Below are 16213 nucleotides of genomic sequence, written 5' to 3' on the forward strand. Positions count from 1 at the left end.
AGCTGTTGTAATTAAAAGTAGTTAGCAGTTCCCTAGCAAGTATAAATACTTGCAGCCACTAATTACAGTCTGCTCTCTTGTTCCCCTGCTAGAGGATTGGGCTGCTCAACTTAGGGGGAAATATCTGCCCTTGCTTCTTGCTAACAGGTTTTTTGTGACCTCATTCAAAATCATTCATGAATCCCCATGGAAGGTCATGACCCATAGTTTGAGAAACTCCGGGCTAGCAGAACAGCTTTCTGTGATTTATGATGTTTCTAATATGCTGGTATTATCTATGTAACAATGTAAGCAAAAGTGTGGTACTTAGTATCATATACTGCTTGCATGACTATTTTTTTAATAGCTTGATTTTGATTGTGCTACTTAATTTGCATTTTATTTTACATCGTTAACAACTTTACTGAGGCCAACTCATCATCCATCAAGAAAGATGAGAATATGTTCTACAGTCTTTATTATTCCTGGAAGTAAGTCACTATGCTGGTTATAGAAATTAGGGATAAGAAATAATTTTTGAAGTTTGATATTGCTGACAGAATGTAAAGATCTCCAAGACTTACCACTAAAAAGTGCTTTATGGGAAGCTTAATATTCTCTTGATAAGTGATTGAGTTATACTTTGATGCGTTCACCAGTAATGAGCATAATCCTGAATTTTCAGTTCTTGGAATCAGTAGGGTTACTGATGGAGGAAGGTTCTCCTCAATATGAACACAGATATTGGAGGCCAACCCACCACATAATAACTTTAATGCTGAGTAGGAAGCAGAGAAGGGGGAAAAAAAAATCACTTAGGTGACTCAGGTACTTGGGCTTGAGAAACCAGCCACAGTAAATGAGATTAATTACTCCTTTTCACTACATCAAGAGTTGTAAATTACAGGATACTGGCTGGTTAGACTTCTTTGTCCCCCACCTGAGCTGGTTATAGATACTTTTAGGGCAGAGTTTCATTGATCTGCCTATAGTTCATTAATCATTCAGGAAAGATTCTAGCTGTACCCCAAGACTACTGGGACAAAACAAGTTTTCAGCCAGTGGTAATCATGTTCAGGTTCTCAGTCTCCAGAGATTGCATCTCCTTTCTCCATCCTTTATTGCAATGAGCCAGAGCTTTGGAACATAATCAGCAGATATTCAGGTTTCAGTGTGTGTTAAATGAGCTACCAAAATTACTTGAAGTGTCACAAGTTGAAGGGAAATCAAAGTGTTGTTGAAGGGAAATCAAAGAGGAAATTAAATAACTTTCATTGTAATTGGGACTGAGCAGCGAGCAGAACAGGTTGAATACAGCTATTGAGCTGGGGATACAGGAGTGTTAAGCGTGGTCCCCAGAAATCCCTCCTTTTTTTTTTTTTTCTTTTCTTCTTTAATCTGGTTGGAGCAGAATTGCTTCATAAACTGCTAGGCTTGCAGGCATTTTTGAATAAGAAGAAAATGAGAACTACTGCAGAATGTTCTGCTGGGCTTGGAAGGGTGTCTTGGAGGCACTGCAGGCTGACTGTGGATACATTTTCCTATACCTCATCCATGGCACACTTTGGCAAATAAAAGCCAATAAATTGACCGTTGGCAGATTCAGACATTTTGTTTTACATTTTTCCTGTCCTGTGGATTAATCACTGTTATCGTGAGAGAGCTCACTTACAGCAATTGTATGGAGTTACACCAGTTATACCAGAGACTTCACTGAGATGGTACAGGTGCAGACAAAGTGAGATACACAAGGTGAGAATTCGAACCATTTCTTCAGTGACAGTGTAACAATACTTACTGCCTGTGCATGAGTAAATTGCATTGCTTCCACAGCATCTTGTTTCTCTTCCTCCGGTGGTGGGTGTTGCCCTGGAATCGTGCAGTGAACCATTTATGCTCTAAGTGAGCATCTCCCACATTAGCAACCACCCAGACTGCTGAATGTCACCCTGTATTGGACTGCAGTTAGTGAGCTGGAGATGCACATTTTCCAAGCCAGGGTTAAGGAAAGATGTCATTGCTACCTACTGCCATTTGGGAACCAGACCAGAACAAATACTTTTATATCTGTCTTCTTTCACATTGCACTCTTCATAGGTCTTCCATGTTGATTCTGTTTTAATTTCCTAAGGTTTTGTTTGCTTTTAGCTTAAACGCAGTTTATTCCTAAACTAGTGAAGCCAGGAAGAAAATTTTGTGAAGGGCACTACCTGACTGCATGCCATAACTTGGGCCACAGGACTCTCCAGAGCTTTTTTTCTGCTTCAGATCTGTGAGCCATTGTGGACCTAGAGCAAAACTTCCAGATAATCTCCTTATGGTGAACCCACCTCAGTCCAACGACATGCACGGTTTTCACCTTCCATGTTAAGATGTGAGTTTAGTCCAGCTCTGCTTACACGTACCTTCTTGTGCTGGAAGTTATACCTTTGCCTGTGAGATGGAGCTGCCTTCCAGCCTCACAGCTCTGCTCCCTGAGCAGGTGCTTATAGACTGCCATCAAGCCAGCCACCATAAAATCATAGAATCATAGAATCATTTAGGTTAGAAAAGACCTTTAAGATCATCCAGTCCAACCATTAACCTAACACTACCAAGTCCACCACTAACCCAACTAAGGGTAGAGTAATAATTTCATGTTTCCTGGCTTGGTGGCTGGATTATTTTTTAATGAAGGTAAAAACTAGGAATCATTAAGGTTGGAAAGGATCTCTAAGATCATCAGTCCAACCATCAACCCAACACCACCATGCCCACTAAACCATGTCCCCAGGTACCACATCTACCCGTTTCTTGAGCACTTCCAGGGATGGTGACTCCACCACCTCTCTGGGCAGCCTGTTCCAATGCTTGACTACCCTTTCCGTGAAGAAATTTTTCCTAATATCCAATCTAAACCTCCCCTGGCGCAGCTTGAGCCCATTTCCTCTCGTCCTATCGCTAACTACTTGGGAGAAGAGACCAACACCAGCCCCACTTTAGACAAGGTCAGTTCATTGTGCAGATATCTTTCACTCCAAGGCATGTTTTCCGAAGGTGTTAGGCATCCTTCTCCCTTGTCTTGAAACCCTCTTCAGTTTTCGGCATTCTCCTTGAAGAGTGCAGAGCTGTGGAGTGTTGCACTGATGCTCTCACCAGGGCTAAAAACAGAGGTAATGAAACTCTCTCACACCTACAGACTTGCCCTGTTTAAATGCCTTTGAGTGTCTTGTGGCCACAAGAAGTTGCCTGAGGAGCTCAGGTCAGGCAATTTATCGTAAGTGATTCCTAATGTGCCTTCTCTCACTGCATTGTGCTGTACTCCGTGCTGTTCATAGGGGCTTTGTTTGAGGATTGCTTTCCAGTGTGGATTTCTGAGGGATTTAAAAACACTTATAAACTGCAGCTTGAGTGTTTCTCTGTAAATTTGCAATATAAATGCGTGAATGTGATTTTCACTGTCCAGTTGATAATTATTTAAGATTTACAGGCTGTAAGACTTAAAAGGGTCTCCCTTCCTTTCCCTTTCAGAGTTGGTTATCATCAGAGCCACATCTTTTAAGAAACTATAAAAGCCTTTCTGGATTTCATGATTTCTCCAGGCCTTTCAACACCTTGGTATTCATTTTTCACCCTGTAGTTTTATTATTGTATTTCTGGCATACATTGTTCTTTCTCCTCTGCTTTGCCCATTAATCCTTATTAATCTTCAGGGGCAGCACACTCTAGTGACTTGAACATGGCACCTGGGAGTGAAAGACCCAAGCGCTAATCCTGGCTTTGCAGTTGACTTGCCATGTGGCTTCAGACAAGCTACATCTCAGCCTCAGTCTCCCTGTCACTTCTACAGAGATAATAATTCTTGCTTAGCTCTACCTAAATATCTCTCATGGGCATTGTATTAAGTAGTTAATACTTGTTAAGTGATTTGGATCTCCAAATTACTGTATAATCAGCATGGGTATTAACCATACAGAGAATTTTATATATCTGTAAATGTTGAGTCTTCTGTCCTGCATCTGTTCAGATTTCTCCTGCAGTCTGGCCCCAACAACTACACAGGGTTTCAATTCAGGTGAGTTAACTTTAATCTTTTTCAGTGGAGATGAGCAGAAGGGAAGTCCTTGGTACTTTACATTAATAAAATGGTTAATTTTCAATAATACTGGAGGAAGGTCTTGGTCTTTGCAAGTGAAGCAGCGATCACCTTGGAAAACCCCCTCTGTCTCCACAGAAGTAGTCTCCTTATCCAGGAAAAGGTAACTTAGTTCAAGTGCTGCTTACACTTAGGATATCGCAGGCAAAAAATGTCAGTGTTGTGCCACAGGCTTTACAAGATTTAGTGGGAAGTCTGAAAGCTCAGAAATTAAAGTAGAATTTTTCTAAAAGCCCATATATGTGAAAATAGGGGAAATACAAGACTGAATTCCCAAAATGGTGGTAACTCTGCCCAGGGAGGTGCTATGTCAATCGACTATGATGCATTTGCTACTACCCAAGTATCTGCTCAGATTGTGCTAGGAAATAAAAAAGAAGATGGGGGATAACATCCTAAGTTGATTGAAATCAGTGGCTAAATTCCTGCTGACTTCAGAGGAGAGAGATTTCATTCTAGGTATAGAAGAAATTGTAGCAATGGTTCCCCAGTCCCTTTTTTCTTAAATTCTAGTTTTGATGGATTGGCTGCTGGCTCTTTTTGCTTATTTCTCATCATGTTCTAATATAGCTGCTACTCCCTTTATAATGTCCTTTTTCCCCCCAATTTTCTTCATTAATTTCTCTTTGATTCCCTTGATCCCTTTCCCTTATCATGTTCCTTTTGTTTTCTGACATGCTCTCAGCTGTCTCTTTCTCTGCTTCTGCTGTCATCCACCTCTGTGCGATCCACCACATCTCCTTCACGCAGCTCCTCATGCTGACACCACCCCAGCCTGAGATGAATGGCCAAGGGGAGTGAACTGAGCTTGGCCTTCTGCCTTGCAGAGAGCAACAAGCAACTCCTAGAGAGGCTGGGAGGCTGTGCTGGTGGGTGTGCATGAGCGTGTGATGGACATGTGTGTGAGAGAGACACAAGCAGAGTCCCTACAGTGTTCCTCACTGCCTTCTGCTTCCCTTGCATGGGGAAAACCAGGGCTGATACTAAAACCACACAAGTTGAGAGGGATAGACGGGTACAGTGACATAAAAATAACGGAGTGGGATAAGCTAGCATGTGCCCTTCGAGCTCCTGAATGTGTCAGGGGTATGTTCTCCTCTTACAGCTTGTAATAGCCGCAGTATTACGAATGACACTAATTTGTACTCTAAATTATTTGTGACTGCTGGTTATTTAACCGTTCTCTTACAGGCATGCTGGAATGAATTTGCCTGAAGGCAAACAGACGCTTTGTGGCTACACTTGAGCGGGGTGGAGGCTCAGACGTGGTGGCTGGCTTCAGCGAGGGCTCTCTGCATCAGGAGGAACGGCGTGCGGGCTGAAGGGCTCATGAGAGACAGGGACAAGGGAAAGCCAGCCTGGAGACGTGGGGCCTAATCCTTCTTTACACCCCAAATTAGCTGACACTGCTGAATTGACCACACTGGGATATGTTCCCATGCCAGTCAAAACAGATGTTCGTACAGTAATCCCAGCTCGCAAGGGGGAAAAAAAAAACCTAACCAAAGATTTCAAGAAGATGGGGTTAAGGAAGTTACAGTAGATACAGAGAGAAACTGTTAGACTTGGAAAAAGGTGATACCAGTGGAAAAGGGCAGTCTTTGCAGAGTTACTAGAGCTAAAACTTAGCTTAGTCACAGCATCCACATGAAGAGACAAGGAAGATGCCCTTGTATTTTAAGTTTATTTTCTGGTCTATTTTTAGAGATTTGCTACTGAGGAGCATGGAGATCAGAGTGCCATGTTTGAATTTCCCCAAATTTTGTACACGTCCAAGAGCCAAGCTGATCTCTAACCTTTTTCACTGTCATTCATGGTGGTGGCATTCAAATTTAGAGCTTGACCTTGCCTGCCAGTGCATGACAGACATTGATTCTGATTTTGTAAGATAGGCAGTGATGTGAGCCAAGTTTGGCAGGACAAGACTGAGCTCTTATTTTGTTTCATCTGACAGTTTCAGTGAGGCAATCTTGGTCTTCTTGTCATGCCTTGTGGAAGCGCAAATGTAGATGTCACAGAGATTTCTAAAATCAGAGCTGGCAAACCACAAAAAAGGCTTGGCTCAGCTGGCTTAAATCTTACTCTGGATTTTAGTTAAGTCGGATACCAAAAGGATTGCTTCTCTAATACACAGGAAATAATGGACTTACCCGAATTCAGTAAGGCTGTTGCAGTGGCTATTCCTCCAGTCCAAAAATGCACTCACATTATAGTGACAGAGGGCTGAGCAGAGCATTTGGAATAAGTACAAAACCACCTGAGGTTCTGGCCATTCCTTAACACAAAACTTGATTTTTCCACTTTTGCTTATCTTTACTTTGTGCAGTTTTGGTTGCAGTCAGATTCGCATGTGGCCAGACTTCATGAAATAAGTTTACTGTGCTCAGTGGAGTGAGAAACTTCTCATCAGAAGGATGGCGGTTTTTTCCAAGTTTATCAGGGCATTTTTTGAGAGAGAAATTCATTTGCAGTGATGATGCAGGCTCTGTGCTATTTTTCCAGGGCTGAGTGTTCTCATCTCCTTTTTCACTCATTTTCCCTTCTGATCAAGCATCAAGTATTGCACTGATTAAGAGGTGAATAAAAGGGAGCACAACACTAAAATGACTTAATGTGGTTAAAATATTCGGACATGGCATATGTGAACGCAATTAGCACTGCCTAAAAATAGTTCTAATGATGAACAGGGCTATGCAGTGGCGTGTTATAATTTGCCCAATATAACTCTTTTCTCTAGATGTACCTGACTCCGCTCTGCTTGGCTGATCTTCGACTTCAGAAAGTGCTGTCCTAACAGAGGAGGTCTTATGGAAAGGAAGCTCGTAGCTGCTTTTGCCCCTTTTTCAATTTCTTTCAAAATTCATTACAGACAGCTTCAAATTAGCTGGAATATTAAATTTCATATGCAGAAGTAATGCTTAAAAAGACTCTACTAAAAGTTATTCCTTCTGGAAGAAGGTGGATGCATGCATGACTGTTTGTTTCAGGATAATTTTTATTTTTTTGTTGATTGTCAGTCCATATCCAGAAGTGAGAGGGAAAAGTCCTACACATTATTAAAAAGATTGTCCTTACATACTTTCTTTCTCATTTGTTTCTGGCTGCCATTATAGGCACACAGCCACACCAATTGCCATCGACCACGTAGATGGACTTTTGTCCCGTTGCAACGACAGGATGGATTTGGCTGGTCCTAAATGCCTACACTGCAGACAGTCCTGCCAGAAGGATGCATTTCCAGTGCTGAGCCCTGGCATCCCTCAGTGCATACGTGACAGGGAGGAAATGTAGGCATGTATGTCCCCACTGGAGCTGTGGGTGTAACTTGAATTAGCTTCAAGTTTTCCAGCTCAGCCATGGCCAGGGTGATGCTGCAGCATGGATGGGTGCCCCAGGGCCAGTGACCCACCCTGGCTGTCCCCAGGCTGCCGTGGGTGGGGGGCAGCCCCGGGACCCCTGGGAGGGTGCCAGGCTGGGTGGGCTGCCATCGCCCTGTGGGGCTCTGGGTGGCGAGCCGGACCAGCCTGCAGAGACTTCTATTTTACCGCGCTCAGGCTGTTCCTGGTGAACTTTCCTGAGGCTGCTCTTCTCCCGAGGTCTCCTGTGAAGGGACGTGGCTTTCTGTTTGTCTTGGCTTGCCTGCCGAGGGGCCGGTTTCGCTCACACCACTCAGACCCTGCAGGGCCAGCCTGTCCCTGTCCCTTCTTAAGGAGGGCAGCCACTTGCAGGCAAACACTGCCTTCCCTCTTCCTTTGGTGCAGGGCACATGAGCAAAATTAATGAACCTGAGAGGTTTTTTCACTGCCTCTCTGTGCACTGTGTGCGGAGGGTGTCTTCAGCCCCCTTATTTACCTGCTGCCACAGGGGATAGTCATATGATTATTTAAAAAAAAAAAAAAAGTACTAAAGTTGGGTCTTTCCTTTCAAGATACAGCAGAGGCTGGAATATGGAGCCATGTCCCTGGGAGCATGTTCTGATTGCTTCTTCAACTTCTGTTTATACAATTTTACAAAATTTTGGCAGGAATCAAGAGCACATACCAGGGTGTTGGCTTTTATGAATCCCATGGGATGTGAAAGTCAAGCTGACTGGATGAACTTTGGTTACATATTCCAGACAAGCACAATGACTCTATTTATTCAGACTTGGCAGCCAGAATGCAGATTGACTCTGTGGGTAATAAATTTTCACAGCCACAAAACTTCAGTGGCAACCAACCTGATCCCGCGCAGAAAAAAATGCATACAAGGAAGGAGACTTGGGTAGCAAAAATATGTTAGATTATTATTCCATGTATGCGTACCAGTCAGTTAATTTATTTGGCTATTGATTGACATGAATTGCACAAATGATGCCAGGGATCTTTTCCCCTTAAAAGAGCTACTTTCTATTACAAAATTTTCACATTGTAAAAGGACAAGTAGGGGGAAAAAAAGAGAATTGTTCATATTACAATTGACAATCTCCTTTTAATATTTCACCCAAGACCGATTTAAGTTATCCAGTGACCTCTACGGAGAAGAGCAGGGTATTATAATGGGGACTGTTTCATGTGCTATGCCACACTTCAAGGAACCAAAAGGCAATAACCACTACAATTCAGTACTCTGAACAATCTTAAGTACAATTTTGACATCTTCATGCTACAAAGCTTCAGATGCTTTCTGGGAGAGATGATGATGAAATTATTACTCTATGCGTTATAAATCAAAATGAATTGGCTCTTTAACTTGCAGATTTATGTTAACTACCTTGGTATCTGTTAATTGCATGCTCTTCAGGTATTGATTGGGGATTAAAAAGTATATTTTCTTCAATCTGTGTGATGTAAAATATGCCAACAGGAAATTTTCCCTCTGCATATTAGATCCTATGATCACTGCCTGTAAAATTAAAATGATCAGTTTAAATGGATAAACTATGCTCATTAAAGAGGAAAAATACATTTATGTAATTAAAATTAAGAGTCTAATATGTGTGGATAATGTAATTACTGTGGGCACACACACACTCAGCTCAAACCCAGCCTCTGTTGCCTCTTCTAGGTCTGTGAATCTCACTACCTTAATTGCTGACACAGAGGGAAGGGTTGGGAATGCCTTGCCCACTGTTGGTCCCGAAGCTCTTAATCATGTCTCTGTCTTGCATTTGGCCTCCCTCATCCATGGCTCCCATTCCCTGGGTCAGTCACAGCCCTCCAAATACCAGCCCTGGGAGCACAGGAGCACCTGTCCCCCTTTGCCACCACTTCAGAAACTTTCCATCCGCTGCTTGGCGATTTCGGAAGCAAACACAAAATCTCCTCCGAAGTTTTCAAAGTCTTTCCCTCAAACTTCCCTGTTTAGAAGTTAGCAAAATGAAAAGCTTCCCAGTTCTTGTGCAGCTCACCTTCAGCTCTGTAAGAAATTGGACTACTTAAATGACTCTGGGTGCTCAAAGGTTAATTAATTGTGTAAGGAATATCTGGGAATCACTCACGTACTGTTCCTATCCCTTCATCTTTGATTTCTTTCTTTCCTGTTCCCGAGCTCAGGAGGAGATCTGAGATTAAAGAGCCTCAGAATTAGGAAGTAAAAGAAAATGAGTTCTTCCGCTGACAGACACAGATATCTCGCATTTATTGGCAGAAGGGGTCTGTGTTACTCTTTTTTTTTGGGCCTATTTCCTGCTAGGTAGATGGAAACTTGATGTTTTGTTTATCCAGCAGGCGTATGTATGTAGGATTGTTCATGAAGCAAACCTGCAGGTCTCAGCTGAGGTTCTGCAAAGCATTTATATAGCAGGAGCCAGCCTGTGCCTCCAGGAGACTTTTATCTGTACCGTCAAGTTAGAAAAAAATGTGACTAGCAAAGGGGACCAAGTCACAAAGTAATTGCCAGAGGCTGCTCACATTAGGGCCCATGAAAATTAGCAGTGAGTACCGGGATCTCAGCTCTGCTCTTTGCCATGCAGGTGGCAAACTCTGTCCTGGCTCTACAGAGCTTGTTCAAGCACCAAGGCGAAAGACCCAGGCTGTATCAGCTGTACTTTAGAGCTCTGGTTACTGAGCAAAGACCTTGCGTAGCACACATAATACTGAGCAATCCAAGTGCATGAAAGATGTGAATAGTTGTAAGTGGTAGCGCTAAACTGAAGGTACCACGTGTGCGCGCCCAAACGGCAGTACTTTTCCACGATCCCTTCTCTGCCTAAACCTACTAATGTTCTTTTTTCTCCTACACGATAAACACTTTCACGTATCCTTTTCTGCTTGCTATGAAGCAAACCAGAATTTCAGCTCTCTGGCTCTGCCAGCCTGTTCCACACTGGCGTCCGTTACGCAGGATCCCATCTCCCTTCCTACCTGAAGGACAAGCCATCTCCCCTGACCACTGGCTCCACCCAGCCCCTCACTGCAAGCACCACGGCATCTTGGCTGTGCTGTTGTTATTCTTCAGACATCCCTTCTGTCCCTCACTTTACTTTGCCCTACGCCGTCTATGCGCTGTTATTTTAAACTATCTAGACAAGCAGGAAGAGTAATTAAATGTGAAGTGTTTCAGGATGAAATACATTAAACAAAAAGAAATTGTACAAATATGTAAATAATTGAATCTATGTGCTGAATCTTCTTAACACCAAGAAGCTCTGCTCCAAATAGATGAAATAATGTTTTAGTATAAATATTAAAAAGTTTTGATTTACATGTTGTTTGGGTTGTATTGTAAAATAGAGACTTCTAATAATAAGAGTTAAAGAAAACCCTGGAAGAGCTTCATGCCTACATACCTAGAATTATTTGTTTAAGATCCTGAATTTCAGAAGTCTAGATAGCTCCAGTTACCCTTGACTGAAATAATCACATTTGAAACCCACATTATATCCAGGTCTGGATCCATCTGTGACATGCAACCAGGGGCAGTGCTGCCCTCATATGCCCCGGTGAAGGCACAGGACGTGCATTTTAGTGCATGAAGGAAGGGAAGTGGCTCTTGCCCTCTCATCCCCAACCAAATCACCCATGCCAGTATACTGAGAAGGAGAGAGCGTGGCATAGCACTGCTTGGCAGCGAGGCACTCAGCTGGCCATGGGAAAGTCAAGATCCAGCCCTATTGTAGTGAGTACTTAATTATTTAGACAAAAACACAGCAACATTTTAAGGAAAAATTGGGACAGACCTCCCCCCCACCAACAATACCCAGCTCTCCTGACACATGGAAAACTTTGGCTGATGGATCTGCTCCCAGTCAGGTAGTTTGGGGTCATTAAAACACAGGGAAGTGCCCTAATTGCTGTGTTATGGAGACAACCAAACGCACAGCCAAGGCTTTCTGTCAGCTGTCCTGAGCTTTCTTAGCACACATGGGCCATGCAGAGACACGACCGAAAATGTTCAGAGGAGAGGCGAGGGCTGGGGGGATGCCAGCGAGTCTCTAGGCAGGTAAGAGGTAAGCAGCCCAGCAGCTAATCCCTGGGGCCAGCTCATGATTGCAAGGTTTGGCCTGAACCCTTAGTCCAGAATTCCTGTTTCTCTCCTCCTTGGCCACTCTTTAAAGCAAAACAAAATCAAATCAGAAGGAGACTGATACAAAAACCTTCTGGACCGCATCAAGGTAATAAATCAAGAGCACTGCAGACTGTTCCCCACCAATCCAGCAGTTAGCACATGTGGGCTGGCTCCGAGCAGCAACATCTGTTACTCCAGTTACAGTACTGCCGTGTATTTTGATAACCTTTATGTACGTTTTGAAAAAGCATTAGCAAAATATTTACAGTAGCTCAGTCTCCATATGAAACATGCTACAAGTGACATGTTAGTTGTCTGGTTCTTACCTGGTCAGTCTCTTCTTCATCACTGCTTAACTTTAGGTCATCTTCTAGCATTCTGGAAAGCAAGCAGTAGAATAAATTATAATTTGCCAAAATGCTTTAGATCTGGTGTTTTCTCTGAGCTACTGTAAACATTTAATAATTTAAATAGAAAGAAAATATATTTTATCCCAGTAACTCTGTAGATGTGACACTTGATAATTTTTTCTTATCCAGTTGCTATCAACTAACTTCTTAATTCATTTCCTACTATTACTGCCTAAGGGAAAATGTTTACTAGAGTAATAATGGATTTTGCAAAGATTCTTGTTATTACAATCACTGACAAACAATTTTTATACGCTAAAAACAATATTTTTGATGCTGACAGGTCAGTACTCTCTCTGAAAGGAAAATTTTGCTCCATTTGGCTTTGAGCTTACAAAACAGAAGTAGATATTTACACTGGCAGTACTGCAGCACAAAACAAGATTCAGTGATGTTTCCCAAAGGCCATTTTTACTTTATTGCATGTTTGATGTAAAATTGACATTGACTGAAACAATTAAAACTAAAATATATTGTCTCAGTGCACAAGAGTAGCTACAAGGATTTCACTGTCATATAAACGCAGAAAATAATGCATCTTTTCTAATGGGGATTTCATCCTCCCTTCCCATATCTTTTCCTCAACTTGCTTAAACTGGCTTCCAAAGAAGAGGAGTTTGTTTTTACCTCCATGCATTTATGCATTTCTTTTACAAGCTAGGGTTAAGTAACCAGCAGTTAAAGGAGTTGAAGAGGTGCAAAGGTTTCCCCCAGTGCTTGAAAGGTCTTCAAGAATGGGACCTATTTTTAAAAAATGCCTCTGTAATAACAATAATAATTCAGAAAGTTGCTAATTTTTCTTGCATTCTGGGAAAAGAGAATCTGTAATTTCATCTCGACTCCAGAAGAAAGCTTGGTGAGCAATTCAAACACATCCTGTGACGTGGGTGGTCCCCAGCGTGTAAATATCTCAAGAAGACATACGTAGTAATTTCAAACCACTTCCCTGTACTTGTGCCTAGGTCTTCCAGGAGTGTGCCTGAAAAGCGTGACTCTTACACGGTGTGCCATGTCTTAAAAGAGCACCTAGCCTAACCACCCTCCTCAGCTTCTCGCTATACGTACAGTTCCTGCCTGTTGCTGCCATCAGAGCTGCTTCCCTATTTCCCCACGGCACCTTCTGGGTGTGTAAGAACAGGACCAGGGGTCAGAGCAGAAACTCCCACTAGTTCATCCTTAAAGACGCTTGTCTTGCTTTTTTCCCACATTTGCTTCTACTTGTGCCAAGAATTTTCCTCTGTAAAACCAACATATCAAATTCAGCAAAATCTCACTGCAATGCAGACACCTCAAATATATAGGACACCCATTGAGTTAGAGGGACTTGACAATCTCACAGCAAGACTTGCCCGTGTTTTATCTGGAAATATGTCCACAGGCAGGAAAAAGGATCACTCTGCCATCTCTTGAGTCAGCAAAAATTCTGGTGGCCGTATCGATGCAGCCACCGGCCAAGCTAACAAGCCCTGCTGAGAAGTGGGCAAATGGGACGGGCACGAATGACATGGGATATAGCTCCTAGGAGCTAAAATATGTCAGAGAGCCAAAGCTTCTTGTAAACATTGCAAGATCCACATTGGGTTTAGATCCCACCACTTACATGGATCCAAACAATCTTATAATTGCTCATTTTTTTTAGCTAGATCTGTTTAGGGCATTCCTGAGAAAAGAGTGCTTGAAAATAGAAAGCTCAGATCTGGGTTTGGGCACTATGTAATGAAATGTGATGAAATCTGCATTGATAGTGATTTAACCAGAGAGAGATGTGTTTATTGTGTGAAAAGCAGAGCACCCAGGGTGTCACTGCCTGCTCTCCCTTGAGATTGAGTGTGTGAATTTCTGCTAGTGAGGTCGTAGTTAGGTACATTATTTAAGATTTAGCAATTTAGCGCTTCTCTTAAATGGCAGTTGGAAAATCAAAAGCGTATAATGAAATGTTCTAGGTAGCTCCATGTATTTATTAATGTCCCGGATTTTTGTATAAACATAAAAAAAAAGTGCACTGTGAGTCTGTGATTAGAAGCAACTATGATGCTTCAAAGCCTTCAGGTTGTGTGGAGGTGTGAGTGGAGCTAACATGAGGCACCAGGACCACAAGCAGGAACCATCCACACAAAAGGAACAAGAAACTGCAGCGCTGGCCCATCAATCTCTCCTTGCTTGTATGTTTTAGCCCGTCTTTATTTTCCCTGTCTGTTTCTCATTTCAGAAGCGCTGCTCTCCAAGAAAAGCACTGCCTGCCTGGGGCTTGCGGCCCCTTTTGGAACTACCGTCAGCGTACAAACAATCTCCTAATGCTGGGGATAGGAAAAAACAGGTCATCAAAAAATGCTTGCTTGCTTGCTTGTTCTTTTTCCCTAGAGTGGGATCTGGCCCGCCCTATCCATGTATTTGTCACAAGGATGTATCAGGTTAAGACAGCTTGCCAACGTAGAGGTCTACCTTGTAAAGGCAGGAGCTGTGCAGGTATAACCTCCATGCCTAAAAGTCTTTGCTGGTTCCCAGACTGCTTTCACTGTCAGGTGAGGTCCTCAGCCCTGATCTACAAAGCTGCAGCCAGAGCAGGACCTGCTGTCGCCAGCGACTTCATCTTCACCTGCCAGCAGTCCTGGAGAGGGAGGCTCCTTGGACACCAGGCAGCTCTCACAGCCCAGGCTGAAGCACACCCTGGGTGAGGAGGAGGTATTTTTGTTATAGGGACTCCAGTTTGCAGTAAGCATCTTAAGGAAGATAGATCAATTTTGAGTCTGGATGCTTTTGAGGAACGCTTCTCCTCAACAACTCATTTCCACCATGACAACGATGACGGTTAAAAGAAAAAGTCCGTAACTGGACCAGTAGACCCCACTTGAAGAGAGGAAGAACAGAAGAAAAATACTTTAAGCTCACAAGAGGCATTACATTAATTTGTAATTTATCTGAAAAGCACTTTGGCACAGATTCAGCACCGAATGAGCTTTGGTACACCCAATGTTAGCAGAGCACTTCAGATCATGTTTAAATCAACCCCTGCTCGGGATGCAATTTCTTTACGTATTCTGGCAAACTAGTACAAGGATGGACGGACAAACACATACAAGCTCATGTGCAAACACAGCCTTTTCAGCACACCCTATCTATAGCTATTTTCTGTAACACCTTTTTCAGAATATGCAAAATCCGGGCCAGTAAGTGACATCATCCGTGGGCTTTAAGAATTTTCAAATTGGTCTTGGCTTTGATGTGCTTGGGCACTGGTAAAAAGATAAGTAAATATAACTTTGTAAACAAAAGCTAGAAAAATGAAGTGGTACTTGAAGCAGCTCTGAAAAACACACACCACCACTTAGGGCTTCTGCACTTGAAAAGAGCACATACGGTCAGGAAGTCACTTTGCAGAACCTAATTACACATTTTTAGTGAAATCTCCGCGAGGCCGCAGAGGCAGCGACGGGTGGGAGGCTCGGGCGGGAGCGCTCACTGCACTCTAATTAATGCATTTGTTCCTTTCTCTGCAAAGAACGTGACAGGTAGAGACGTAATGAAAGGAAATGAGGATGAGTTTGGGATAGTGACAAATGCCTCAGCAAGCCAGCTGGTTTCTTTCTCCAGTAACCAAGTAAGGGGTTGCAGCCTGGGGTGCTGGGCCACTCAGTTACAGTGGGAAAGGAGGGGGGTGAGGGGTTGCTTACATGCAATGGAAAATAGACAGGAAGCCTTCCGGAGGGCATCGATATCCAACGTCTGCCAATTTCAATGTGACCGCATGTCCAAATCTCCTGCATAGCTTATCAGAAAGCCTGACCTGTTTTATCTGGGAGCTGCTCACTGCATTGGTTCAGTAGGTTACTGGGGTGGGGTGACCATGTGGGGCATTGCAGAGGGACCCTGTGGGACTCCTGCTCATCCCAGCATGTCAAAGGGCCAGGAGATGCTCCTGGTGAAAAGTACCTGGGGTTTGGGATGGGAGGCCATCACAGGCTGCCTGGGAACCACCTCGCTTAAAGGGAATGGTCAAGTCGAGACTTGCAGCTTCATTGTTTTGTCTGTCTTTTTTTCCCTGATTTGTTGCTGCTGGAAAGTCAGTTACCAAGGAAGGATTATCTTCAGCCCCAGCCAGAATCCGGGGAATAGCAGGAAGACATCTAGTTTTCCCTCTGGGAAGTAACATGAAGTTTTAAGTGTGAGGGTAGAGCCACAGCCCAGGTCAAAGATTTTTGGG

The 16213-nt window shown here is 43.2% G+C and overlaps 1 protein-coding gene across 1 annotated transcript in view; it reads right to left on the reverse strand.

The window, feature by feature from the left end:
• AFF3 (ALF transcription elongation factor 3) overlaps positions 1–16213 on the reverse strand; it is a 282997-nt gene that overhangs the window by 80341 nt on the left and 186443 nt on the right. The window contains exon 8 of the mRNA XM_075716381.1: positions 11929–11980. Coding sequence (XP_075572496.1) covers positions 11929–11980 — 52 coding nt within the window. The remainder of the gene's footprint in view (positions 1–11928; positions 11981–16213) is intronic.

Source organism: Pelecanus crispus, chromosome 1 (assembly GCF_030463565.1).
Source record: "Pelecanus crispus isolate bPelCri1 chromosome 1, bPelCri1.pri, whole genome shotgun sequence".
NCBI classification, from domain to species: Eukaryota; Metazoa; Chordata; class Aves; order Pelecaniformes; family Pelecanidae; genus Pelecanus; species Pelecanus crispus.